At 37.7% G+C, this 27,535-nt stretch overlaps 1 protein-coding gene across 6 annotated transcripts in view; it reads left to right on the forward strand.

The window, feature by feature from the left end:
* Positions 1-27,535, forward strand: part of MID1 (midline 1) — a 253,389-nt gene that overhangs the window by 176,102 nt on the left and 49,752 nt on the right. For all 6 annotated transcript variants that reach the window (XM_065073456.1, XM_021292264.2, XM_005505988.3 and 3 more), the window contains one exon: positions 21,890-21,985. In XM_065073456.1, the coding sequence (XP_064929528.1) occupies positions 21,890-21,985 (96 nt within the window). The remainder of the gene's footprint in view (positions 1-21,889; positions 21,986-27,535) is intronic.

A 27,535-nucleotide genomic window follows, 5' to 3' on the forward strand; every position in this document is an offset into this window, starting at 1 on the left:
TTCTTTCAGAGGTTTATTTTTAACCCTGATGTGGTTTACAGTGCAGCCACAGAGAGTGGTGCCAGCAGGGACAGGGCAGAGGGGAGGGCACTTAAACTGGCTTTGTCATCAGAGCCAGTAAGTGATAATATCATGCTAAAGACTACAGGACTCTTCATCTTAAGTGCTCTTGTAACACTGATATCTAACGTCCCAAATCAGTTGATGGGTGGGTGCTGAGAATTAATTTGTACAGGCTGCCAGAACATTTGTAGTGGTTGCTCCCACCCTGCAAAAGTCAGCAAGTGACGGTAGATGGAGGGTTGCTGTGGAAGGCCTCTGGGTACTGCCCTGAGGCCAGTTTTGCATTGCCTCATTAAATAGAGTTAGGCCAGTACTACTTTTTTTCTTTTATAGATGAAGGAACTGAAATACCCAGTGAAGTGAAATGGCAAAGGCCAGAGAATTAACATCCCTCCTGGGAATAAAAGTCAAGACAAAATGTATGTGAAAAACTTGTTCTGTGGGGTTTTTTCCTACCAGCCTGTACTCAAAATAATGTGGCTCTCATAATGACTCTTTTTTTTCTTTGCTGGCTGTTACCAGTCAGGAATGCTTTTTCCTTAAGATAAATAAAAAAGTATTAATAATATAGTAAATCTGTTCCTTTTAAAAGCATGCTTACTAGGCAGTAGAGCTGTATGCCATTTCCAGAATCTCTTAAAGAATGGTAAATCTTGTTTCGCTTAAGTATTTTTTTCGCAAAGGCATTGGGATTTGCTGGGTTATGGTTGTGTGTGTTAAATCAGACATAAGAATTTCATTTTCAAAAGTAGTTTTTCTTCCAGACAGTGACTTATTCCTTGAACAAATAGGAATATATAGCAGTGCAAGAGAAATGGTTAGCACTGAATAAAAGTTTTGAGGAAGAACAGTTCGCTTTTGGTATATGGCAATTGCTGGATGAATACTACAATATCTCTAAAACAGTTAGCAAAGTCAGACTGTGGCTTTCCTAGGTGGTCTTTTCTCTGGATGTAAGGAATACAGACAGGTTTGTTTATCGCAGTATTAGCACCTAGCAATGGTTATTTGGTTGGTTTTTTCCCATTGTTTTATATTTTCACCAGATTTGTCCTCAGTGCAAAATAGAGGGAGACAGGCTTTGGGTATAGGAACATGGATGACTGGAGAGAATGGGTTTTTAACTGATATTTTCAGAAGTGCAGAATGGGTCTTGTATTTAGGAGTTTAAGTCCCTTTGAAATTAATAAGTGTTATTAATAGATACGAAAAACTTTTTTTCAGGGCTGTGTTCTAGATGCCTGCTTCTCTACACATTTATAAATATCCCGCAAAAAAACATATTTGCAATTGAAGCCAACGTACCTTTGAAAAACACAAATCAACACATTGAGCCTGTGTAACACCAGCTGCTTCTTTACCTGGTTGCAATCCAAACCAGGGCCTCAAAACTGAATGTACATGCAGACCAGAAATCAGTTCAGTTCAGTGCTGTACACACTGAAGGTCTCAGCCCTGGTATAGATGGGCTGCAGGGACAGCTGGGCTTTAATGGCATCCTTGACTGGGTTGTATCTGATAATAAAGATGGAACTGGAACTCAATGAACTTAACACATTCATAATTAACATTTTTTAGTTTGCTTTTGAAGCACTTTGATAGGCAGGACTTTCAGTTCTTTTTTGGCTTGAGACAAAATATTGCTAGGTGACTGAACACAAGTTTTGAATGTTGACAGTTTTAGGACCACAGGACATATGGGGGTATGAGGGCAGGGTGGCCCAGTCAGGTCAGTGTGGGAAATAGGGCTAATCTGGGGACAAGTCCCTGCAATGTAGCATATGTCTTGGTATCAGGGCAGAGCAGGGTCTCTCACACTGTGACCCCAGGTGCCAGAGGGATCTGCTCCCAAGAGATGGCTACAGCCTAGCCCACCTTAAACCTGTTGGATGTGTATTCACTGAGTAGCATAAATTAACAAACACCTCCAATCATTTTCTCATCTGCCCACCCCTATGGCAAAGTTATGCCATCACTCTTCCAAATCCTACGCTTAATATCTGTAGTTATACTTGTACTACACTCTTATGTTAGCCTGAAAACTCAGTGCTTTCATGTTTTTAATGTAAGCTTATAAATGACTCATAAGAGCATTAGTCTTCTATGTCAGATAAAGGAATGCAGCCTGAAAAACATGGTCTCTCTGGGAGATTTGTCATGATAAATATGACAAGGTACCTTATCTGTTTTTCAAAGTAAATATCAGCATCACAGTTAGCAGGGGCACATTCTCGGCTGACACAAACAACTTTGTCAGAGTCACAATTTACATCAACCGAGGATCCACTCCTTAAAACAGATGCTTAAAATTCGAGACGCTTTCCAAAGCAACAAATTGCTGCAGGCCAAAACTGTCCAAAATTTTGAAAGAAAACACATTTTGTGAAATAATTATAATATGGGAAAAGAAACAACTTTAATTTCTTCTTTGATTTGCAACGTAAAAACAACAATAACAACAACGCCGAAAAAAAAAAAAAAACAACCAACAACTGCAAACAAACAAAAACTACAAACTCCACAGAGTCTTCTATTTGGAGAGCTTATAAATAAGAATGCTAGACACTCATCCCATCCTAGCTAAAGCTGGTGACAAGTTGCATTGTATTATACATTATACTTGTTAGCAAGTAGAAGGAAATAATATCATCCTCTAATACTCTGCTAACTTGCAGAGAGTAAAGAACGGATGTTTACACTGAAAATATGCTTAACAAAAAATGGAAATGAAACCATCATATTAACTTCACAGGCTTTTATTAAGTAAAAGCTGCATTAGAAGAACAAGTGCTTTATTTTGGTTTCCTTTTCAAAGAAAGATGGGGTGAAATCCTACTTAAATCTAAGCAGTCACAAAATTCATAGAAACAGAAATCACAGGTTGGTACTTTAGAGGACTAAAGGATATTTCCTTTGATATTTCCATTTTCGGTGTCTACAAAAGAGCATCATTTCCAGGGACAGACATTGTACTGTTTATGCTTTCTAATTCTCAGTTTTTGCATATAAGCAGAATTTCCAAGGTTGAGAAAAAAAAAAAAAAAAAAAGAATTGCGAGAAACAATTAAAAGCAGAAGGTTGCCTCTATTGGTCCCATTTATGTGATTCTGTTGTAATCTATGATTGCATTTCTGCTGGCAGATGGAAATATTTTGCTAAATGGGAAAGTATAGCTGATATCATAGTGATCATTTGAGAATTAGAAGAATGCTGTCTGGAGCTGACTTTTTTCTCTGTCAGCATAAGTCCATACAAAGGCTTGCAAAATTATCCACCTGAGAGGCCTCTTCCTCTGAGGGAGACTAATTTCTAACTCCCCTCTTCTTTCCATAAAATCATTCTTCCCCTTTCCTGACACCCAGTCTCGGTCTCCTTGCCTGCTTGGATCCTTTTCCAGTTGCATCTGCTCAGCATCCATGCCCCAAGAGTACCATTTCCCTGGCTCTACATCTGTATTTATTGTGAATTTTTTCCTTTGGTTCCCAGACTGCTTGGATCTCCATGGATCCTCATCTATTTTCGGTAAGCCCCGCCCCCCCCCCCCCCCCAGACCGCTTTTCTGCTCAGGACTCTGCCCTTCCTGATGACTTCCCCCGGTGTATCTGCCCTGCAAGGCTTTATTTTCCCAGTTCCAGCTGTTTCTCCACCATAGTAATTCCTGTATACAGATTCTCATCTAACTCATGCTGATCTTCCCCTGGTCCTTCTGCTGTGTTTCTTCCTCTCCCCACCGTACCTTTTAACCATTTATGTACCTTTTTCATTCCTGGGTTTATCATTCCAGTATCTACCCTGCCATTTTACCCTCTCACTTCCAGGCTCTCTGGTCTGCCTGTACTTCCAGAGGAGCTTCCAGCTCACCCAACTCCCAGTTTAAGCATCTTTCTCCAAAGTCATTCTTTGCTCGCTCTGCTTTTTCATCTGTCCATTCCCACTACTTTCCAGCACCTCCTTCCAATTTAACCTCATGTGGAGCAATTTTTATCCATTGCTAGTCTACCAGACCCATGTCTTTGCTGGACTCCATTCTCTGTCTCAAACGAAACTATGGCACGCACTTAATTGCAATGTTCAACTGAACTTCTCTGGATTAACTAGTGAGTCCTCATGGGAGGGGAACTGAGGGCACAGGAGTGGCAAATTCTGCTTTTAGATCTGAAATATGACCCTGCCTTGAGTCATAAGGTAGGAGAAGTCGGTACAAGGATATTGTAATTTGGTTTTAGTAGCCCTGAGCCGTACTGTGACAGTGCACGTACCATCTGGGCAGCTGGCAGTTTGGAGCTCAGCTAGTGTTGACAATCTTCAGACCTTTAGATGCAAAACTGGGATGCACATTTTTTTTTCAGATCTTGCCTGAATTTGGAAGGACTGAAAGCAAAAGGCAAAGAAGAAAGGCATATAGCTGGCACAGAAACCTTTCCTGCTGAATTTAATTCAAATTTTCAAAGCACTGAATCAGCAGAGCAAGACTTTTGATCATTGATGGCAGCATATTTCCCTGAGTCTATTTTGTGAAATTAGCTGGTGGTTTTATCTGGTATTTTCAAAAAAAAAAAAAAAAAAAAAAAAAAAAAAATCAGGCCAAGGAAACACTGTAACTGGAAAAACTAATCTGGAATAACTAAGGTATAACAATATGTGTGTGTGAAATCAGGATCGAGTAATGGGAAATGTCAAGTGTGCATAACCATAGGTGAAACCACAATCTCTGCTCATATGAGTAACAGCTTTAAAAAGTCTGAAATATGTTCTAAATAGTTGAGAATAAATTATGAACTGAGCTACATCTCTGGAAATCATCTGATTCTTACATTTGGCTAATGGCTGAATTTAGCCCTTTGTGTATAGCAAAACTTCTACTTTTTAAAACTTGCTGTGGGCAGACATTATAAATTATCAGCTTTCTAAGGCCAGACATGACCATGGTAATTGCAGAATCTGACCTCATGTGCAAGAGAGATTGCAACATTTTGCATACTGATTCTTTCATTTCACCTAAAACTCACAGTTAGTGTATCTAAATCCAGCTATCAATATGCATGTATTCGGGGGGGGGGGGGGCTGTTTCCTGGGTTGTATTCAATAGAAGAGGTTGAGCCTAATGGCCATAATGACATGACTGTATCTTAATGGGAACAAACCACTAGCAAAACATTCCAATTAACAGGGGATGTACTGAGCTGAAATAAATGGTTTTAAGTGATGATCAGCCTGGTGTGAAATTATAAACTCCATTGTTACTATTAAAATGACTAATTACAGCTCTGATGCAGAATAGCACTCAGGTTTTTAAATCTGTGGGACTAAACTGAAAATGCTTTCAGCCTTTTGCAAGACCTCCAGGGAACAATGAAGAGCATCCAATTTTTAGCTTGCAGTTTTATTTAATTGGTGCATTATTTCAGTACAAAGTATTATATAGTATTTCTTTCCTCTTTCTTCAGTCTTCTTTTAAATTGAGTTTCCACAGGATGTCCTAATTAGGAGACCCGTACTATATATCCTCAAAAGAATTAAAGATTTCACTTCAACTAAATGGCACTTTTGACTGGGAAAAAAAAAAAAAATCAAAAAAAAAAAAAGAAGAGCACAACAATAAAACAATTTAATGGGACAGGGAAAAACAGGGCAGCCAGGCTTTTCAGGGAAAGCTGAGAAACAGTTTCATATAAGGATTTATAATTTATTTACGTGGTCCTCTTTACTTTGCACTTTTCTAACACTGTATAGCACTAAATTATCTTAATTCAATTTCTACTTCTATGTAAACCAATCCACACACATTTTAAGGCTTTTTCTTCCTTTTGCCCTACAGCGTTCATATTGAGGAAGCAAATGTTAAAAGCAGTTACAAGCGGGCTTGAATCTGTTCTCTCTATTGATAGGGTTTAAAATTAGAGCTCTTTGAAACTTTCATGCCCATCAGTGCAGCCCAGAAGCACTAAATCACAACTGCCTGGTGCCACAAGATGACAAGCCAAGTCTTGAAAAAGCAGTGACAATTTTTCTGCTCTAAAGTGCCCAACCAATGCTGAATGGATGAAAAAAAAAATTAAAAAAAATCTGACTTTTCTTTTTAGTAGAGTATATGAAATAGTAAAAGCTGAAGATGCCTTTGAGTTCCTATTCTGTTTCATTTAACATCTCTCACAATTGCCCCGAAAGCTGAAAACATCCCTTAATAAATTACAGTGTCTTTCTTTTTGACAGATTCCAGGCCAAGTAGAAAAGGCATGGTATTTCTGTAAATGTATACTACCCAGAAAGTATATTATACTGAAACTTGATATCCTGCAGAAGATAAGAATTCAAAGGATAGATTCAATGAAGTTAATAGAACAAGCTATGTAGCTGCATTATTTACTCATGTTTTTCAATGTACATTGAATAATGTAATCAAACATACAAAAACTTGGCATCTGTGTACTACAAAGATGGTCATATTAAGCAAATCTAATAAAGCTCGTAAGCCCATCAAAATCCTAAAAGCAGATTTTCCTGACAACTCTCTCCTTGTATATTTAAATATTCACAGATATTTGTTAGTTCCTTGTGCATTTACAAAAAGTGCGGTAGTGTACTTCACATTAGGATATTATGGGCCTCATAGCTCTGGTGAAAGGTGAGACAGTGTATAAGCATGCTTCTAAATAAACATCTTTATTAAGTTCTTTACATAAAAACTATTTCAGGCTCAATTTCCATCTTAGAAGACCTTCAGATTTTCACAGTTTTTGTAAATTTTATTATTTGTGAGGATAAGCCTATTAATTGTGAAATTACAGAACAATTTTCCTTGGAAGAGCCCTCTGGAGGTTATCTAGCCCAGCCCCCTACACAATGAGGGCAGGTTGCTTTGGGACTAACTATTCTGAGTATCTTCAAGGATGGGATCCCACAGCCTCTCTAGACAACCTCTTCCAGCATTTGACCACCTTCAGGGTGACAACAACCAACTTCGCTGTGGGAGCACACGATTATCCTGTTGTCTGCTGGGGTCTGCAGGGCCTTTTCTGCGAGCATCGGGGTGAACAGCTATTTTACATGCAGTAAAATATCTTTCCTTAAAGATAATCACCATGTTGTGCATTGCTTTTATAGTTATTTTCTTTCATTCACATTTGCTTTTAGTGCTAGTCGTTCCACCCTAGACCCCAAAAGCATTTTTGATGTACAAACTTCATTTGTACCTAAGACATCTCTGAAGGTACCTGTAGAGAACTGTGCAAAATGGAACAAACCAGACTTCTATGTACTTTGAAAAGTACCCTGCAGCCACTGTCATGCACTGGAGACATACTGCAGTGCATGTTTAGTAGTGGGAATGTACAGAATTAAAGGGCTGGACAAACCCATCAGGAACTACTGAAATCTCCCTTTTCAGACATGAAATTTCAAAATTAAGTCCAGCAGGAAGAGACTAATTTTTCATAAAAAGTTCCTGAGGTGCTATTTTTAGAAGTCTTAGTTGGGAATGTTTACCCAGTAAGTTTTCACTTTGGTCATGTGTCAATGGACTGTGGCAGGGGCAACGTACCTCTCTTATGTGTCTTAGGCATCTTTGTGTCATTGCTTTTGTTGTCATTGGTAATCATGTATATGTTGTTTGAGCAATAGTTTGATATCAAGTACAGTGATACTAGTCTGACAACAGAGGAATAATCAATATCTTGAGTGCCCAGATGACTCCCCTGTGCAAGCATGTGTTACTAGCACATGGTATCTGTGACAGGAAGGACCTTCTTAACTTTACTGGCTTCTGATAAATCTCATTCAAAGCCCACTGACTCTGTAGAAAAACTAGTATAGCCTCAGTGGGTTTTGAATTATAAAGGCATCTGAGGCAAATTGAATAATCTGTAAAATAAAGATCATTAAGTTTCTCTCTTGTAGAAGTAATTGAAATTCTTAGAGGACAAGTAAAAAGTATGCATTGTTACAGTTTCATCTCTATTAAGAAAACTGGTTTCATCAGTTTTCATTTAATTACTTAAATTACTAATTTAAGGCATTTTGAGATCTCATGCATTTCATGTTTCATTTGTTTCTTTCAGTTGAAACAAGGTGGTTACTATGGAAACAAAGACATTATAAGATTTGAGTTGCTGTTAGCTTTGGGAACAAATACATTATTACAAAAACAATAATCCCTGAGATATTGAAATATAAAATAGAATATATCTTTATTAATTAACAAATCCTGGGTAAAAGCTAGTTTTATACTGAAAGTATGCAGAATAGGAACTACTCTTGCAGAAACAAATGAAAAAAATGAAAGTTAATGGAGCTGTCATTTCAATATTTGATAATATTATCTAGAATATTCAGTTTCCCAGATATATTTCCCATATCCACCACAAACAGTTACAACAAAGTGAAAGGCTTACTGACATCAACGTGCTTTTTCTGTCACAGTGTAACTGCAAAATGTGTGCACTTCTAGAAACAGCAGAGCAATTGGGAAAATAGAGCCATGCTTGACATCAGTTATGTGGGCAATACATTGCATAGTCCTCCTGGCACCCTTTCAGCTATTTGCACAATTATTTTCTTGCCCATCTCACAGACTTGCATGTTTATGAATGGGGCAAACAGGCATGCATGCAGAAAGGAGGAATCAAAGCCCCTCAACCTGGGAGAGGCTGATGACCTGAGGGTTGACAAGAGTTGCCAGGCTTTGCTTTCCAAAGTCCTGGACATATGGGAAAGAGTGGACCAGGCCAGTAGTAATTAGAGAGATGTCGGTTCTCCTTTCCCACACATAGCTCATTTTTGGCTGTTAGTGACCCTGTAAGTGTTCTGAATCAGAAGAGGGTTGTGTAATTGAAATGAGCTCAAACTGGGCAAATCAGCTCAAAATATGGGCATTGAGCCCAGTGAGTTGGAATAAGAGCCCAAGCTAACCCATAGGTTGATTTCACCATGGTACTTGCTAAAACACACTCATATGCGTGTGCATGCCTGCACGTGCACACGCACACAGAACCACACTTAAAAGAATGAATCAATTATAGATGTAGCTTTTTAAATAATAAATATACTTCATAAATCATTAATCATAGAGCACCACAGTTTGGAAGAGATGTCAAAAGATGATCTTTTCCAACCTTTCTTGGGAAAGGGAGCCTAGGTGAGGTTATCTAGACTACCTGTCCAATTGCATCTTAAAAACCTCCGGTGATGAGGACTCTACCATATCCCTGGGGAGTCTGTTACAGTGACTGATTTGTAAAAAATGTCTTACATCAAGATGAAAGCTCTTCCAGTGCAACTTGTACCCATTGCGTCTTGTCTTATCCATATGGCTTCTTGTGAAAAAAGAGTCTCCGTCCTCTTTGTAGCTGCCCTTTTATGTACTGGAATACTGTGATGAGGTCTTCCCTCAGACTCCTCCAGGGACTAGAGGCCTAACTTCTCCAGTCAAATCTAATTCTTTCAGTCAAGAAAAAGAATAAAGGAAATTAAAGAGCCATACTTTCATTGGGTGTTTTAAATCTGTTCAGTGTATAAAATCAGGTTCAGTCCTCAATCAGTGTTGTGTGACCTCTAAAATGCTATGGTTGATCATGCACAGAAATACCAGAGGAGACTCTGTGTTCTACCTCTACACCTTTTACACATTGCATAACTTTTTTTTTTCCATGTTACAGAATATAAATCCATACTTGCTTCTGTACATTTTATATGGCTAAAGAGAAGATGTTTCACAAAGTCTTTAGGCCTGACTCTTAGAAACAATGAGTGTAGAAAATAAAAACCTAAAGTGATATACTGTGTGGATTAAGTCCCTTCCTTTTCTCTAAAGAAACCTTTGTCTGAGATCAAAATCAAAATTACTTAATTAAAGGCCCCAAATAAATACTTCCATAGGCTTTACAGTTTTTCCCAAAGTGCCATGAAATCATATACTTATATAATCAGCTTTGGCTTATATTTTCAGTGGAGAAAGTTTGCTAGCCTTGATAGTAGGGAAAACTTCAAAGGCTATGATAAACCGAGTGAATAATTTGTCTGGAGGAAGTCCGTATAAATTGGTTATGTTATCTAACTGTGTCAAATGAAATGTTAAGATCTCTCACTTTCTGCGCAAATAATTGGATTTGCACCAGAATGTAGGCACATATATTTTTTGTTGCCTGAATGCCTGTCATGATAAATGGTTACAGAAAAATAGCCAAAGCTATATATGAGAGTTCAGGCAGGCTGATTCTACATCTTCCTACTGTTAGCCCACCTGATGCGAAGATGATCAGCAGGCCATGTAAGACTAGCTCAGTTCTGCATCCATAATTTAGATATGCTGGACTGGATAATATTAAAGGGTCTAAGATTCTTTGTAAATCATGCAAAGGTAAGTTAGAAGGTTCCATTACTCACACATGAGTTCCTCTAGAGGACTGTAATTTCTGCATTTGGCATTCTGGAGAAAAAAGAGGTAATAGGAAAACGGCACTTGATTTTTCTTAAGTTTCTAAGGTTTTAAAGAAGGGTTAGATTATACCTATGACTTGCTCTTCTTATAGAGAAGGGACTGTTGTTTCAGATGTTTTATTCTGTTATTCATGAGTATTGTGTTCTTAATTTGACATTTGTGAAATTCTAGGATATATATGTACCTAAAAATTGCTTTGGTTTTCTATGTATTAAATACTCTTTTTTCTGATGCCAGATTTACCGAGTTTACTAGGGCAAATTTGGATGTTTAATATTAAGGCCGAAGACAAAGCATCCTGTCCTTATTTTATTAGTAAAAATGTTCAAAGTCTCTTCCTATGGGAATTTGCAGATCTCTTGTTAATTGTTCTGGTTCTCTTATGAATACAACATGTCGATCTTTCCTTAGTGTTCTGCCTTTCAGCTGAGAATCTGAAATGTCAAGTAAACAGAGAAAGTTCCAACTCAGAAGCTGAAGTACAAAATAATGTTTTAGAAATTGAAGCAGTGATAGATAAGCCTGTTCTTGCACAGTGAATGTTTGAAATCTTACAGGTTGCTGTGGTTTAACTTGGCAGGCAGCTAAATACCACACAGCCATTTTCTCATCACCTCTCCCCTGGTGGGATGGCTGAGAGAATTAGAAAAAAAAAAAAAAAGGTAAACCTCATGGGCTAAGATAAAGTCAGTTTAATAAGATAGAGGTTGGGAGGGGGGAAGCCACAAACAAACAAATTATAATGGTAATAACCATAAAGGAATACATTAAAAAAGTGATGCACAATGCAATTGCTCACCACTAGTCGAACCGACATCCAGCCAGTTCCCAGTTCTCAAGAAGCTGTGTCCCCTGCTTATACACTGGGCGTGACTTCATATGGCATGGAATATCCCTTCAGCCATTTTGGCTCAGCAGTCTTGACTGTTCCCCCTCCCAGCTTCTTGTGCATCTCCACCCTCCTCACTGAAAAGTCCTTGACTTGGTATTAGCAATGCTCAGCAACAGCCAAACTGTCAGTGTGTTATCAACATTCTTCTTGTCCTAAATCCAAAACACAGCACTATACCAGCTACTAGGAAGAAAATTAACTCTATCTCAGCCAAAACCAGGACACCGGTGCATGTATTTGGGCTTCTATTTACACTTTTTCTTTTTTTCTAAGAGTGTGATTTGGTTTCATATGATGTGATCTGTTGCCTGGACAAACAACAGCAGACTTTTTTTTTTTTTTTTTAATTGTATGTTTTAAATGTCTTGAGAGACTAGAGTTCTGTGGTGCTAAAAGGAATGCCTTGTTATAATCTACTAATTCTTACCAATAGAGGTTTTAACCTGGATGTGCTTTCAAGCTATATGTAAGTTGAAGCAAAAAATGGGAAATAACATTTGGAACAGAATGATGGGACGTGAAGGACTGATTAAGTAGAACTGGCTTGAGTTACATTTATGGTTTGGCATGTTGCAAGTGATTTATTATCATAGGAACATAGTAAAAATAAACTACAAAAGTACTTCCTAACGTGTTCTTGAGCTAAAATTCACTACTTTGAAGTATCCTTATGCAATTGTTCGTATTAGTCTTAACAATTCGTTAGTTGATACTAATTGATTAGTTCATATTAGTAAAATGAAACACATCTGTGATTATCTGCAATGCTGAAATAAGTGAAATACGCAAGTCTGCTGTGGCCTCCACATGAGACATTTGCTTTTGGCTTTTTGTTTTTTTTAAAGCACTCCATACACATTGTCAAAGACTGTTAAATAATCATCTGTCCTTCAATTATTGGCCCCTAAAATGATAGTTAGATTAACACTGAATTGATTATTGCATTTTCATCCAATAGGGACTGAAAATATCTTAGCAAAGGAAGGAAAGGAATTACTTCTTCAGGTGCTCCCCTGGCTGTAGCATGTGCTCCTCACCCCCTGAGCATTTTCTTGAGCATCCATGTTATTTTCAGATCTTCCACCCAGAAACTCTTGGTGTCATGCACTACAGGCAAAGCAAGAGCCAGTGACGGGGTTCAACTCAGGTTCATAACCTAGCAGGAGGTGAGGGGCATATTGTGACAGCAGCTGGTCAATTTACAGCATGACCAAAGAAAAAGGGGCAAAATATTTACTTGTTTTGGAGGTAAGAGTGGTGAGGGAGATCAGGATGTCTGGCAATGGAGTTGGATCCACTGCTGAGGTAAGGGGAAGAATAGCTTTTAGTGTTGTACATTAAATGAGAGGATGATGCTTGGGCCTGCTGACTATTTCCTTGCTATGCTTTTCTTTCATTTATCAGTTTCAAATGCAAGGAAAAAATGAAGTGCTATTTTTGTTGTTGTTATTTTTCCTGTACACCCACATTTAAATTGTACTCAGATCTAAGCCTAGATTTCCAGCCAAAAGCTTCCAGATTTTTGTTTGTCATTGCTTTGTTTTTGTTTTTGTTTTTGTCTATTTTGTATTTTGAGGGGTTTTTGCTGGTTGATAAATTTGAAATCTGGAGTTGTTCTCTAATGAAATATCATCAATAAAGTTTAGACAGGTCAGAACAGAAACCTAACCTGAGTACGACAGAAATATGAAACAGAATCTGATTCCAAATCATGATCTACATTTTGCAATTTATACTCCCTATTCAATTTAAACTTAACTCACAACCATCACATTGTTTGAATAAGCCTCTACGTACGTAATTGAACTAAGATAATTTACCATTATTCTCTCATTTTATCCACGTCAACTTGTAAAGTCAAAGATTTAAATGTAATAACAACTCTGTAGCTGAAATCTGAATCAAGGATGACCATTTCCCTTACTCCCAAATTTAATATCTGGTGCTTGGTCAAAAGCTTTGAACAGAAAAATAGTGATAAATTATATAATCAGGCCAGACTGACAAATGTTATAGATTAATGTTTAAGTATTCTTTTCAAAAAAGTACTTAATTACATGTCTAAACATTAAGACTATGAGTAACTCAAGTTCACTCTACCAGACTTCTTTTGGGGCATTTACTCAATATAGAGGAGGGTTTTAGTTTACTGAATAGGAAATAGAGCAAATGAATAGAAGAAAACAGAGTGAGATTTACACTTCTGTCTAGACTAAGCTCTAACTACGGGCAACAAGGCAATGAGCATGTGCCGGAATGAGCATTAACCTGGACAGATGCCCATTTTTTTATTGCAAGTAACCTCTTGCAGCTGGAGCCTATTCACTGGAAGGAAAAGGCAGAACCACCAATGACTTCAGTGCTGCAAAAACTGAGCACTTCAGAGTGGAAGAATTAGCTCATGGTGTACTTGTTGGCAAAACCCTGGAAAGTTTGTGAACACAAAAAAATATCGTAAAACATAATTATAAGAGACACTTTGTTTAGTATGATTCACCCTAAGTCAGAGTTCAGTCTTTCTGGTTGACTGGTTGGTTGATCCTTGCCTCATGCACCATGCTGTTGGATAGTAGGACTGGCATTTTCCAAAAGCAATGCTGTGCTCTGGCTTCGCTTGGACTTACTAATGGTGCCTCTGTGCCTCCTAATATGCCACCAGAACAACAGCTGGGACTATACTGTGTTCACAGATGCACCTGTTTCCTTACTATAGAGGAGCTGCATAGAAAGTTGCTCCCATTTCTTGAATAAATTCCTGCTGGTGGTCTGTTTAGCCCAACTGCTAGATGCTGCATTGGTAGCTGACAAAGCTGCTGTGTGCTCTGGACATCCCAGTTCTTCCAGCCAAGCTGGGAGGTGGACTTCCAGCTTCATTGTCTGGATGGACAATTAATATCCTCAGGAGGGCAATCTATAGACATGCTTTAAAGTGCCATTTGCCATACTGAGAATCATAAATGTGGATGGGTGCAGCTGCCTTAAATGGCAGCTTTGTTATGGGCCAGCAGAAAGGAGCTGAAATAGGTTTGTGACAGCCCCACCGATCTGCTACCTAACACAGACTATATCACGTTATTGGCCTTCTCTACTCCTTGCCTATCTAGCCGTCCTTTCTAACCTGCCAGTTTTACATAATGCTGAATTGCTTTTTATACATACCTGGTAAGATAAGATGGAATTTTTCAACCGCAAAATGCAGTAATATGTACTGACTGATTAAAACCGGAGTTTTTTCCATAATATAACCTCTTAAATAAAATAGAAACTTTCAGAAATGTTTAGGCAGGCATCTGTAGAAGCCAGGACTTTAATAGCACTGCATAAATTGTGGTTCTTTAGATGAGTTTTTTGCTTTATCTTCCTATAAATGTCTGTCATTAGTTATGTGCAGAAGTCATAACTTTAGTTTTTGGAATGAGTATTTCCCAAATCTTGCTTGTGCAAGATTAGCTTGGCTATCTCATGAGCAAGAGCTCTTTTTGAACTCCTGGTTTCAAGTATGTTTGATGTCCTGGGAGACTGGATGTGAATGAAGTCAGGATGCTGCAGGACAGCCGTGCAACAGTACAAGTTCTCCTTAACCCTCTTCATTGCACTGGACTAGCCCATGGAGAAAAGCAGGAGCTTACTAACCCCCTAGCTCTCCACAATAAGTCTTTAATGACATGCTTTAAATGCAGGATGTCTGGTATCTGTTGTGCTATTTTAACACTTCAGCTTCCAGTTTGACTACTGCATTAAGGAAAAAAAAATCAAAAATATTTGGGCTTCAAAGATATTTACAGTTTTGCAAAGATTTATTAGCTTACATACCAATCCAAGACTGGTTTTGTTCTTTAATTTAGTCAAATACTTAATCGAGACTTTCTTGAGCCTTGATTCCTGATTATTATGCTAGTCCTTCTTTGATTAATGATTCATTAGAAATAGGGCTGAACCAACCCCGTCAGATCCCAGCCAAGCCAAGAATCGGATATCTTAGAATAGTTTGAAATGCTAATGTCTAAAAAAATTACTTGTCCCATAGTCATTGTTTAAACTGAGACAAAGTTTTCATAACATGTTTGAATTCCCTGAGAAAACAAATTGCTTTCTCTGTTTGCAAGAAAATGTTGTGGTTTTTTTTAGTTTGTTGGGATGTCCATTTCACATTGCAATATTGACTATAACTAAGCAGTGTCAGTTCCGTTGGCCTGTTTTTAAGTGTATATATTGTTTCTTTCCCAAACATACTACTGCACATCAAAGGAAAACTCTTGCTATAGAGTACTATGTATGGCTCTCATCCTGTCCTTTTTCCTCAGAAGCCCCAGCTGTGAAATTTTTCTTATGCTCTGAGGGATGGAGAAGATGCAGTGAAAGAAGACTAAAGAGCATGGCAGCAAAGCAACTCACAAGGCTGATTAGTGTTGTTAAATCAAAGGCAGAGCTGTGGCTGCAAGTAGCAAGCATCCATGGTATATTTGAGGGCATGGTTTTGCAGAGAAGTGAAAGTGCAATTATAGTTTTTCCCTAGAATGTTGTCATCTCAGTTAATAAAGATTTTATGTGGTCAAGAACCTGAAATACTTGGATTTCCTTTAATTTTTACAATGTCTTATTTTAAAGAATGGTTAATAAAAAAATAATTGACATTCCTATGAAATATGGAAAGAGGCCCAACTTAGTTAACACCATTTAAGTCACAGTGGCATCGAATACAGCTATTTTTATTGCACTTTTAATAGAAATAGTCCTGGACAATTAATTAACAGTGCAGTATCTCATGGGTCTTTCCTTGTGATACACTGTAATCACTTGAGGTAAAAGTCTTAGTCCCCAGAAGTGTATCAACATCGTAGCTGTTGTTTCTTTTCCCATAGAAATGTGGACTGCAGTTGTCAAGCTCTGCACATTTGAGACTTGAGGTCAATCATTCCTATTAACCGCAAATGTTACCATTCCCTGGCTGGAGAAATACAGGGTTGAGCATGTGTATCCTACGGAAGAGTAGTCATCTGTTTCAGACAAGGACGTAGAATAAAAATTATCTTAAGTTTTTCCATGTGCACCTGGTATGTCCATTTAAATAAAGAACACCAAAGGAAACATTAAACTCGTGCAGACCCAAAACCTTGCTCAAAACCACACTTGGTACTCTGGCAGTTCTTCTGGAATTAATTGGCAACTCTTTAAATAGATTAGACACGAGTTCTGAAGGCAATAGGCCTAGTTCATAGGGTATGTCACCACAATGAGGTGGAAACTTAACTGGCGCACATGCAAGCATAGCTCCTTCAGTTTAGGAGGAAAAACACTTGCAGTGAAGACGTGGTTGCACGGACTTTGTTAGCGACAGGATCTCTAGCTGGCCTGCATGTGCTAAAGACTCATGCCATGTAAGCATTGCTCTGGTTGCCCTTCTAGCTTGAGTAAGTGAAGGTACAATCACACTTTTGCTTTGTGGCATTTTATTTCTCATCTCTCTTTTACTGCAATCTCTCTTTTACTGCAGTACAACTATGTGGCTTTTTGTTACATGCTTTAACCAACCTAATCTGAGAATTTATAATCTCCGTTTCAGTTTGATCATTTGTAAAGAGATGATAGGAGAGTGGCTGTGGTTCTCATGAAACCTATATAACTACTTAACCTCATTTCCACTATGTAGGTCTCTGATAAGCCCAGAAGTCTTTCCAAAGTTGTTTTCTTCTTTAAACCAGGAGGTAGCCTCAAAATAAATCTTGTCCTGGTCAGTGCTACACCAGGAGCAGAGGATATGCAATTTGCTGTCAAAGTTTTCTGCCAAAAGGCTTTGATCACGATGCATTTGAAGTAACGGCAAGGCTGTTGTGACAAAGTACTGTCCAACAGTGTGTGAGTCTTAGCACGTGCTGCATTTTCAGTGGATTGGTTCTCAAAACCTTCCAGTAAGCAATGAGTGGAAGATACAAATGCATAATTGCATTTAATCGTGCTGTGAAAAAGAAAAATTTTAATGGGAAAAAGACAGTGGGTTTACTTCAAATGGACTTTAAAAGCTCATTGTAGCTGATAACTATATGTTTTATTTTGTGAGCCGTTGAACAGACATTTTTTATGGACTGGGAAAATGCCTCTGAGAAGGTCTCGGGGATGTTGTTGTTTTCTCTGCTGTGACGTAAGGCAGGAGAACACAAGTCAGCATTTTTCTCCTTAAGAAGCATGCATTAATTTATTTTGACAGCATTTTCAACCCATATAGTAGCTTAGGACTATCTGTTTGTGCTACCTTCCTATTTTAGACAAGCGATGCTTTGCGTGAGACTGCTAATTTGGCAAAGGGCATGGGTTCACATTTGGTTTTCATAGACTGATAGATTTAAAGGCCAGAAGGGACCATTATGATCATCTAGTTTGACCTCCCACTTCAATCAGGGCACAAGCCTCACGCAATCGTTACTGCTGCAAGATCATGAGTTCACTGTGAGCTAGACATCGGCTCAAAGAATGCATCCAGTCCCGAGTTGCCTTCCTCTAATTTTTAGCATTAGTTTTTCCAACTTCAGACTCCAGTCCCTGGATCGTATCATTTTATAGGCATGCAGAGTCAAAAGGAAACATCATCCTCAACTGTCCCTTTCAATTACATCTCTGTGATTTCATCTACTTGGATTTATCCCAAGTTTGTAGGAATATTTATGTTATGTAGTTGTCAGACCATGCTAAATGGACAGTAAGTATTCTTTTCACTTTATGCTGGATATTGTAAAAGCAGTTGCAAAGCACGCAAGGAATGTCAAGATCTTGGGCTAGGTCTGCGTTGTAAGTCAGGAAGCATTCAGCCTGGCTTTTGGTTGTTGAGAGAATTTTACATCCATTGAGTTGACATTGGTTGAAGCCTGTTCACAGAACAAATGCACAGCATTGTCCTTTTAAAAACCATCTCTGCATTTCTATGATCAGTTTTGAATAGACAACTAACAATGAAAATTAGCAGGTGACAAAAAAAGAAAGAAAAAGACAAGAAAGGCAGGTAGAATTGTTTAAGAAATTATTATTTATGTAGAACATTTCCAAAAATACGGTTCTAATTTGATTCACCTAAGATAATGGCAGTAGCAGATTAGGTGGGAGGAAGTAAGATACTTTGAATAAGCTTATTCTGCCACTTATTTTCACACGTACTCATCATAATGTGAGAGCACACTTTTCCAGACTTAAAAACTGGCTAAAATTCACTATCCCAGGAATTCTGGGATCAATTTTTCAAGACAGCCAGAGCTCCAAGTTTGCCGTTGAAGTTTTACACAACCTGGGAAGTTTCAGGCTGGATATGAAATGCATTTGTGACAATTTGGAAAATCTAAGCAATTTAAAGTACTTCTGAAATTTAAAGTCTTTCAGGCCCTTTCCAGCTCCCTGTATACAGAGTAAAGAAAGTGCAGGGCTTGAACTCTGTTTCTAGTACATACTATCATGCGGTAACCAGAGCGGTGCTACGGTCTATACAGGAATGGAATAGGGGAAAGAACTAGAAGAAGATACTGTGAATTACTGCTAGAATTGATCGAGTATTATGACCTTTAAAACTTCCAAGTCATGCCAGTTTTAAGAGCTGCCATTCACTATTTGCCCTAGTGAAACTGAAAAGACTGACATTAATTTCAGAAAGCAGCTGCCAGGTTCTTGCTATTTAGTAAAGCATTAATATAAACGGATGTTCTTCAACAGAAGTTTATAAAAATTCTGATACTTCTTGACTTAAAAAGACTCCAATCTCTTGTATGCCAAACTGCAAGAAAAAAATTCCAGGCTTTCCAATTTGAAAATGACACAGTTTGGAGAGCTAGAGCACAGGAATGTATTAACTCTAATTTTTGTAAGGCAACTTATTTAGTAAGGCACTTATTTAGTAGTTATCCTCCATTTTCACAACTAGGAAATGCAGGAGACATTAAGAGACCTCTGTGAAACCATAATAATATATATGGGTTTATGTTTATATTCACTGGATAAAGAATTTATTCAAAAATTTTGGGTTTTATGCAGGATTTGAAAATATCCTGGCTATAATAATCTATATATAATCTATGGGTAAATAAATTTATGTTTCAGAGAAAAATGCCTACTCTTCATATTTAAATGGCCTTAGATCAAGACACTTTCTGGTTATTGAAAATCAGTGCAGTATTCCATAACAGCTTTGAGAACACTTTTTCTTCATAGTACGTGAAAGTCGGAACTCTTAGCATTTATTGTGTCTAAAAATCCATTTGAAAGTAGACAATCCCAAAAAATAATTTATATTTTTCATTTAAAATATTTTCATATAAAATATTAGAACTTGTACAAAATTAATACATGGGCAATAAGAAAGTATATAAATATAACTTCAAGTGTATTTGCACATTTGAACTCCCCCTTAACAAACTGTTTTTTAAAGACAAAGGTTGTCTGATACTGTAACTATATATGGTATTTTGACTCTGCTCTAAAAAAGGGACAGCACAGCAAACATGCCTTTGCAATTAAATGATCATTCACGTTACATCTTATAGACATATAAGATACAACTCAAACTGTTCGGTAAAGAATGCCCATTCTTGTTACTCTTTGCTTTAATGAGCTATAAAATAAATGCAGTGTAGAAGGCATTTTTACAGCCAGAGCTTGTGATACACGATATGCATGGCTGTGCTGGGAAGAAAATGCCAAAATTATGTACTTCAAATACCCATCACGCTTCTTGGAAGGGTTTATGTATGTAAAGTCATCAAAATCCTGTGCTATCTTTAATGGAACAGAACTGACTGCTCCTCCAGTGTTTACAGCATCATCCCTGGTAAATGACAAAGTATGTACAGTTCAGCAATGAAACACTGTGAGCTTCATTCATTTGTAGCCATATGCAAGAAGGAGTAAGGAGACAGCATGGCTGCAGAACAGGAGGGCAAGGAACGAAGTGTTTTAAAACAGCATGAAATAGGCAGGGAGTAACAGCACCACATACACGTTAAATGTGTGCACAGAGGTGGGGGCCAGAGGAGAATGAGAGAAATCACGTGAGTTAATCATAGCTGAAGGTGGAAAAGTAGCAATGTGAAGAAAAAATAAACATTAATAAAAGATGAGGAGGTATGATGTTAATGGGAGCTCTGCAGCCCTTGTGGGGAGAGAAGCACAGGGCCCAGATACTGGTATTCTTGTCCTGTACTTCCCAGATACTGGGGACTGTCAGGAATACTAAGCAAGGGACTAGTGTCACACACTTAAGTAGGTGAATAACTATGAGGAACATCTTGTCACGCCAACAGTCCCCAGATTTTAAAAATTAAATATATGTCCCTAAAGTTACTGAAACAAATGATTGTTTTGCAGTCAGGACTCTTTTTCATTACTTGCTTCTTTTTTGCTTCTTTTTTATATACTTAAGATGTAATTGCAGGGTTTGTGTTGTGGTTTGTGGTTTTTTTTTTTTTTTTAATCTGTGGAAATGTTGCATTTCATGCAAAACCTGGAGGTTTTCATGTCCCTGTGCTTCCAGAAGATGGAATTTTATGTAAAACAGCAGCTATCATTAGATGTGTAGTAAAAAACAAGGAGCTGGTAGTTGCAAGTTCCATGATGCGCCAGTGTCCTGGTCCCGAGGCAGCCAGACCAGGCAGCAGGTCACAGCCATCACAGACCTCCTTATGCTCTTGGATTTCCTTCCTGTGGATACAGAGGAGAGTAGGGAGGCTGAAGCTTTTTCTGCTAGATCTCATTCTCACATGCAGTTGCACAGTGGCCAGGGTGCAGCCTCAGATCTGGAAGCTGAGGAGCATACAGATCTCCCATGGTTGCAGATATTTATTGCAGTCAGAATCAGTTGATAAATACAGACATAAGCCACAAGTTCTCTCTGAAGAACACTTAGTGAAGGTGCAGTCTATGAGTAGGTATTTCATTCTTATGCATAGGATGTTTTCCTTTAGAATTATTTATTCTAAAATATAATCTTACTGAACCAGGGAATTAAATCAATTAGATCAACCCTCCCAGCACTGAAAATCCCAAGAGGAAAGTGCTGATCCATCTACTGGGTCCTTACAAGTACAGTCCCAAAGAGGCACATGCTCAGAGACCTCAGCAGCAGGCTTTTAAATTCAGATGTTGGACTGAGAGCAGGAAATAAGGAGTCAAAAAGTGTTCTAAACCAAAATAAACCTCTTTTTGCTGGTGAAATGCTTTTAACCTCCCTGCTGTTCTTCTTAGTCCTTTGTTTTCCTCCTAAAACTAATTGCTTAATCTAGTTTTTAGAAGGTCCTTATGAACTCTGTTTTCTAGAACTCACTCTTATCATGAACTTTTCTGCTCTTTTGTCTTGCTATACTTGATGCATAGACAAAACATCTAGGGGTACTTATCACAATGAAAGTCTCATGTTCATACCTGTGTAATTACAAAATTCAGATCCTGAAAATATATCTTTTTCAACTGTTCACCTAAACATTAAATTCTTCAAAATGTTAATGTATTATTTTCTTTCTTTTTCACAGCAAAATTTGGAGAGTAACCTCACCAACCTTATTAAGAGGAATACTGAACTGGAAACTCTTTTGGCAAAACTCATTCAGACCTGTCAACATGTAGAAGTGAGTACTGACCTTTCTTTGAAATGCTTGTAAACTTAATTATGTTAACTTCTAGTATTCAGGAACATTCATTTCCTTTATAGCACATTCAGGTCAACAAAACCAAAACTGCTATGAACAAAAAGCTTCCATATCATAAAAAAACTTGCAAAAGACAACAGGAGTTTATGCTTTCTGACAGTAAATGTTACACAAATATCCCCATGGCATCAAAACTTTATCATCAGTACTTTCCTTATTGTCAGTCTCAGCCATGAGTCCAAAGTGACACATTGGATACAAAACATTTTCACCCAAAGGAAACAAAACCAAAATCAAAACAAACCTAAAGCAAACAAACAAACCAACCAACCACAAAAAGCCCCAAACAAACAAATAAAGACTGTTCTTCCAAAGATATCATCTCATCTGTTCTTCTATCTCCTCCACCTCTCTGGAGCCTCACTGACTTCATGGAGCTCAAGAATACCATTAAAGACTACCCAGAGTGTCAGACATGAAGTGACTGGCTTGAGTTCTTTGTCTAGGCAGCAACAATGTCACGCAGAACAATTGTAGGATCAGCTGGAACGACTGTAGTAGGTAATGAGAGACAGAGACAAGGCACATTTTCTTCCCCTATATATAAAACGCGGAGTAAAACCCATGAAGCAGATGGGCCCAAGACAGCATAAGGCTTCCTCTTCATTAGTGGCCTGTGTCCAAGATGGACTAGATCTGGAAGATTTAAAATTGCTCCTCCACCTCCTCTGCAATTCTGCAATAAATTACCAATTCTAAGGTTTAGTATTACAAAAAAATCCAACTTGTTCAACTGGTAACAGATGCGCTACTGTCCCTGGAGCCCTCTTTTAGAAAATTTCTCTGTAGACATAAAGCAATAGCAGCAAAGTTGTTAATGAATTCCTACCACGTTTTAGTCATCAAATTAGTCTAATTAGCATTTAAATGAGCTAAATATTAAGAAATGAGCTTCAGTCAAAACCCTGGACCTCGGCTGCGCTGGAAATTGGGCAAGTGGGGATGTGGAAGTAAACTTTAAAACTATCTCTGTTTCTCAGAGCTCTCTGAAAATTTCAGATATCATGTGAATTTCTATAACAGTAGAGAAGCCGGGGCTTAGATAGATTTTTAGAAAGTCAGTATGCTCTCTTTCATTCCAAAACAGGAACTAAAATGAAGCAAACAGTATATTGATTGTAACATGGATGTTACAAATTTAAAATTGCAAAATATTAGAAAAAGCTGAAGCTTCTAATGGCTGTATTAGTGTTGCCATATGCACTCACTCAAAGGCTGAAACTGAACACACAGTTGATTTTATAGGAAATAGTTTGTTTTCATTTTTTGATACAAGATATTAGATGATGATGTAGAATATATGGTACACAATTTGTAAGCATGTAAAAATATGGGTGGTGCACTGTAAAAACTTCTGTTGTGTAGTTTGGGTTTTTTTTACCTAATTTAAAATAATTTTATAATGTTATTTTAATGTCGATTTAGATTTGGGGGGGGTTAAAACCCATTGGGAAAAAAACAAAACCAAAAAAAACCCAAAAACTTTGGGTTTCAGACATAATTTGAACTTTGAAAAACAAGGAAGGAAAGGAAATTATTATTACTTGTGTTAACATTACCAAGTTTTCATTACCAACTTTTTTTAGTTATGTTAATTAACTTTTGTTCATAGGAAAAAAAGCGACTTTTTAAAAGTCTTTGTCACGTCAAAAACCAAAAAATTCAATATTACATGAAAAATGAAAAAGGAATGTCTTTTTTGGCTTTGATATGGAGCAGAAGCTGATGTTTCCAAAAATGAACAATAAACAGGCTCTGTGTCTTTTGAATAAGTGAATCCTCACCAGCCAAACCAAATGTTGTCACAGAGCCACTGTTTCTCATCAACTAAGTGAGCTGTTAATGGCTTCCCAGCAACCAGTTTCACTGCAGATTAATTATTTACCCATACACCCGTCCCATCAGACAATTGTAACTTCATCAATAGCACAGGCCAAATCCCAGTCTCCCTGTGTTTTAAAACTAATGTTTATTCCCTTCTGAGAGAGTGTTATTTTCACTTTTCGCTCACATGAGCAGGCAAGGAGTGGTTGGGGATGTACCTTATCTAAAAGCTGGAAGTCTTCCAGCCACCAGGGAGGGGGGATCTGGGGCTGCCTTTCATCACAGCAGCGGAGGCATAAATCTTGCCTATTTTTAGATTGAATTTATCAATTTATGACATGATTTGTTCTGCTGAGGAACCTGATCTTGGGAAACTCGAGAAGTTCACTTCCAGTCTGGCATACCTATGGGTGGTGCACCAGGAAAACTTTGCAAATAAATCAAGCCACACTTGTGTTCTTTACTGGTTTAAGTATAGCAGAGATATTATTAGAGATATTATTTATAATAATAATAATTTCAGTATCTGAATGTCTGATTTCACGCCTAATATGAAAGTACAGTCTCTGCCAATACTTAGTTTATGGTAACACTTAATTTTAAAAATCCCATTTTCTCAAAGAGAACCATACCCTGAAAAGTGAACACTTGAGACTATAATATTCATCTCTGGCCCAAATCTTTCTGTTTCATTAGAACCATCCTGACACACTGATTTTACTCATCTTTCAGAAACATCCCTAACACATTTTTTGTTTCACATTCATTTGTCCATCTTTTCATGCTCCCTTCCTCTGTAATCCTGTCATTTCTTGGTTTTGCAGAAACCCCATACACTGTTAGTCAGGAAAGTTTTGTTTTCCTTTCTTGGAGATGATGGCAGGTCTACAGCCTCATGTCTCTGGCCAGGCTGCTCTCTGTAGAGCACCCCTTCACTTGGGGCATTTCACCTGTCTGGCCCTGCTGAACCAGCTCTGCTCCTCTCTCTTTTTTGTGGCTGCCTCCCCAGGGAAAGCAGGCTTGGCTGCATCAAATGATAAACTGATTCACAGGAATATTGTGCCCAGTTCCTGGACCCTCAGTTCAAGAAGGACAGAGAACTGCTTGAGAGAGTCCAGCGCAGAGCTACCAAGCCTCTGTCTTCTCCAGCTGGATGCAGCTCTGGATTTAGCCACTTCGCAGCTGAACCAGGGAAGGATTTAATGCTGTAAACACTTATGTTCTCCTCTGGGTTTAGTGTCACAGGTTTCTCTAGTTGACAAAGTGCTGTGTCACCGCAAAATTGCTTCTTTGTTATAGTTTCCAAGGCAGATTGCTTCCATGGATGTGTGAGGCTTCTGCAAATGCCTTTTAGGTCACAACATCAATTGGCATAAGGCACAAATTTGAGTATGAGCCTCTTTTACCAGTTACTTTTTTCTTAGCAATTTGCGTTTTCTTTCTGGACTTTTTTCCCATCTCTCCTAGGAAATATATGATTAAATGTCTGTTATGTAGTCAGTACCATGAAGATTCTCTCATCTGTTAGGCAGAAACATAATGTGAATTCAGCTGGAGGAAAAATTGGAGCAATTATCTAAGGGGGAAGGGAAAGGAAATGGATTTTGCTTGTAGACAGCTTTATAACATCTGTATCTCAGTCTTTCTGTTTGTTTTGTTTTGTTTTCAATTCACCAAATGTCATAGGAAGCAAATTCTGGACACTGCTGCAAAATCATTTTTGGTTGTATAAAGAAGGGAAGGCATTTTCTTCTGTGTGTAACCCTCAAACTGCTGCATCCTATGCTTTCTGTTTGTAATGGAAACGCTCAGTTTCTAGCTCACTTCTAAAGATCTGCTGCAGGCTAAATCTCTGTATAAAGTTCCCATTCAAACTTGGTTTTGTGTGTGTCAAAGGGTGTTTTTTATAGCCATGTTATATAATCATATATATTAAAAAAAAAAAAAAGTAGTCTATTGAAAGAGATACTGGACACTCACATGTATTGAACACATTTTAAATCAGTGTAACAACAGTAGTGCAAAAGTGCTGAGGAGGAGATGGCAGCACCTGGAAAATCTTGCTGTTGCCTTTTTGTATGTGCAGCCAATTAAAAAGAAATGAACCAAATGAGAAAATTATAAATAATGAAAATTCCAGTTTCTGGTAAGCCTTCAACTACAAGATAGCTTCTTCAATTTTTGCAACAAAATATCTACATCAATTTTAATATAAGATACATAGAGCATTCCTCTGGCTTGAGAGACAGCAAAATCAAAACTCAGCTGTCAACACTATTCCCTGAGGACACTCAGGCAATAAAGAGGCTTTATCTGTGACAATAAAAACCAGTGAATACTCTGTTTTCACTGTGTTTCATGGTACTCACTCCTTCTTGTGATTTGGGAGCATTTTATTCAAAGCCCAAGTAAAACAAGAAGTACTCATTAGGAAAATTTAGGTGGAAAGCAAGCCTGTATGTAAATCCTACTGCCTGAACTGCAGCAAATGGCCTTCATAGTCATACAAGAGTGACCACTAGTAGTTTGGAATAAGGAATCTACTTTTCTGGGTTTTTCTTTTTTGGATAGTAGAAAGGGGGCAATGGATTAAATAAGTGTTTACTGTCACTTTCAGATATATGGGACAGATAACTTAGAAAGTAACTCCAGTGAAAACTGCTTTTTCCTCTGCCCCAATATCTTCCATTTTTGTGAAGATGCTTGTTCAGCAGCTAAATTTATTTGCTATATTTAAATGCTAGAAGTAACTGACATTTTTTTGTTTGTGAAATAGACAGGAATATTACTTGAAGGAAATCAGGAATTCTTACTCTCAATAAGAGACTAATTAACAAACTTTGTGATGTGCATAAAACCCTAAGGAAGATTTTACAGCATATTTTTCCTGAGACAGTTTCTTATGAGAGAGGGTACTAGAAACACTTTCTCTATTAACATTATTTAGATGAAATATATGCCATGATATACTTTTGATTTCTAATCAATTTAGTTCTACATTTAATTCCACTGCATAAAAGTTGATTTCATTCAATGAAAATCTCAGGTAAGCTTTAGTCAGAATCTTAATTATATAGCATTAAAGAGATGCTTCAGAAATAAAAACTGACAAAAATGTTGTCACGGCATATGGCAACACAGAATATTCATTCAAGGATGTCCTAAGTTGCATGTCAAGTAAGCCCTTGCCTAGTAGTCAAATACTATTTGCCTAAATAATTATTTCATTGCTTTCACAAATTACTAATCCAACGTATAATTGGTCATGTGTATATATAGAACTGTAGCACTTACACATATATTTTATATACAGATTTGGCATGTGCTGGAATATGCTATTGCACCTACAACTATTTTGTAATTTCTGGAGACTGGAGTCATAATTATTATAACAGATCATACAGATTGCTTATAAACTAATAGCAGTTCTTGCCATTGGCTGTTAAGGTGGCGAGTTCCCATTCACCGCATCTCTCTCACATCCATTTATGTGTTCACATTCTTGTTAGACTGATATTCCTGCAAAACATTGTCCTTGGACTAGAAAATGGAATTTAGTTCACTGTTAATCCTTAGCTAACTAATGCAGCAGGTAATATTTTGTGCCTGAGAATATAACTTGTCAGGCAAAATGTTATTACTTTT

Source organism: Columba livia, chromosome 1, assembly GCF_036013475.1.
Source record: "Columba livia isolate bColLiv1 breed racing homer chromosome 1, bColLiv1.pat.W.v2, whole genome shotgun sequence".
In the NCBI taxonomy this organism is placed as follows: Eukaryota; Metazoa; Chordata; class Aves; order Columbiformes; family Columbidae; genus Columba; species Columba livia.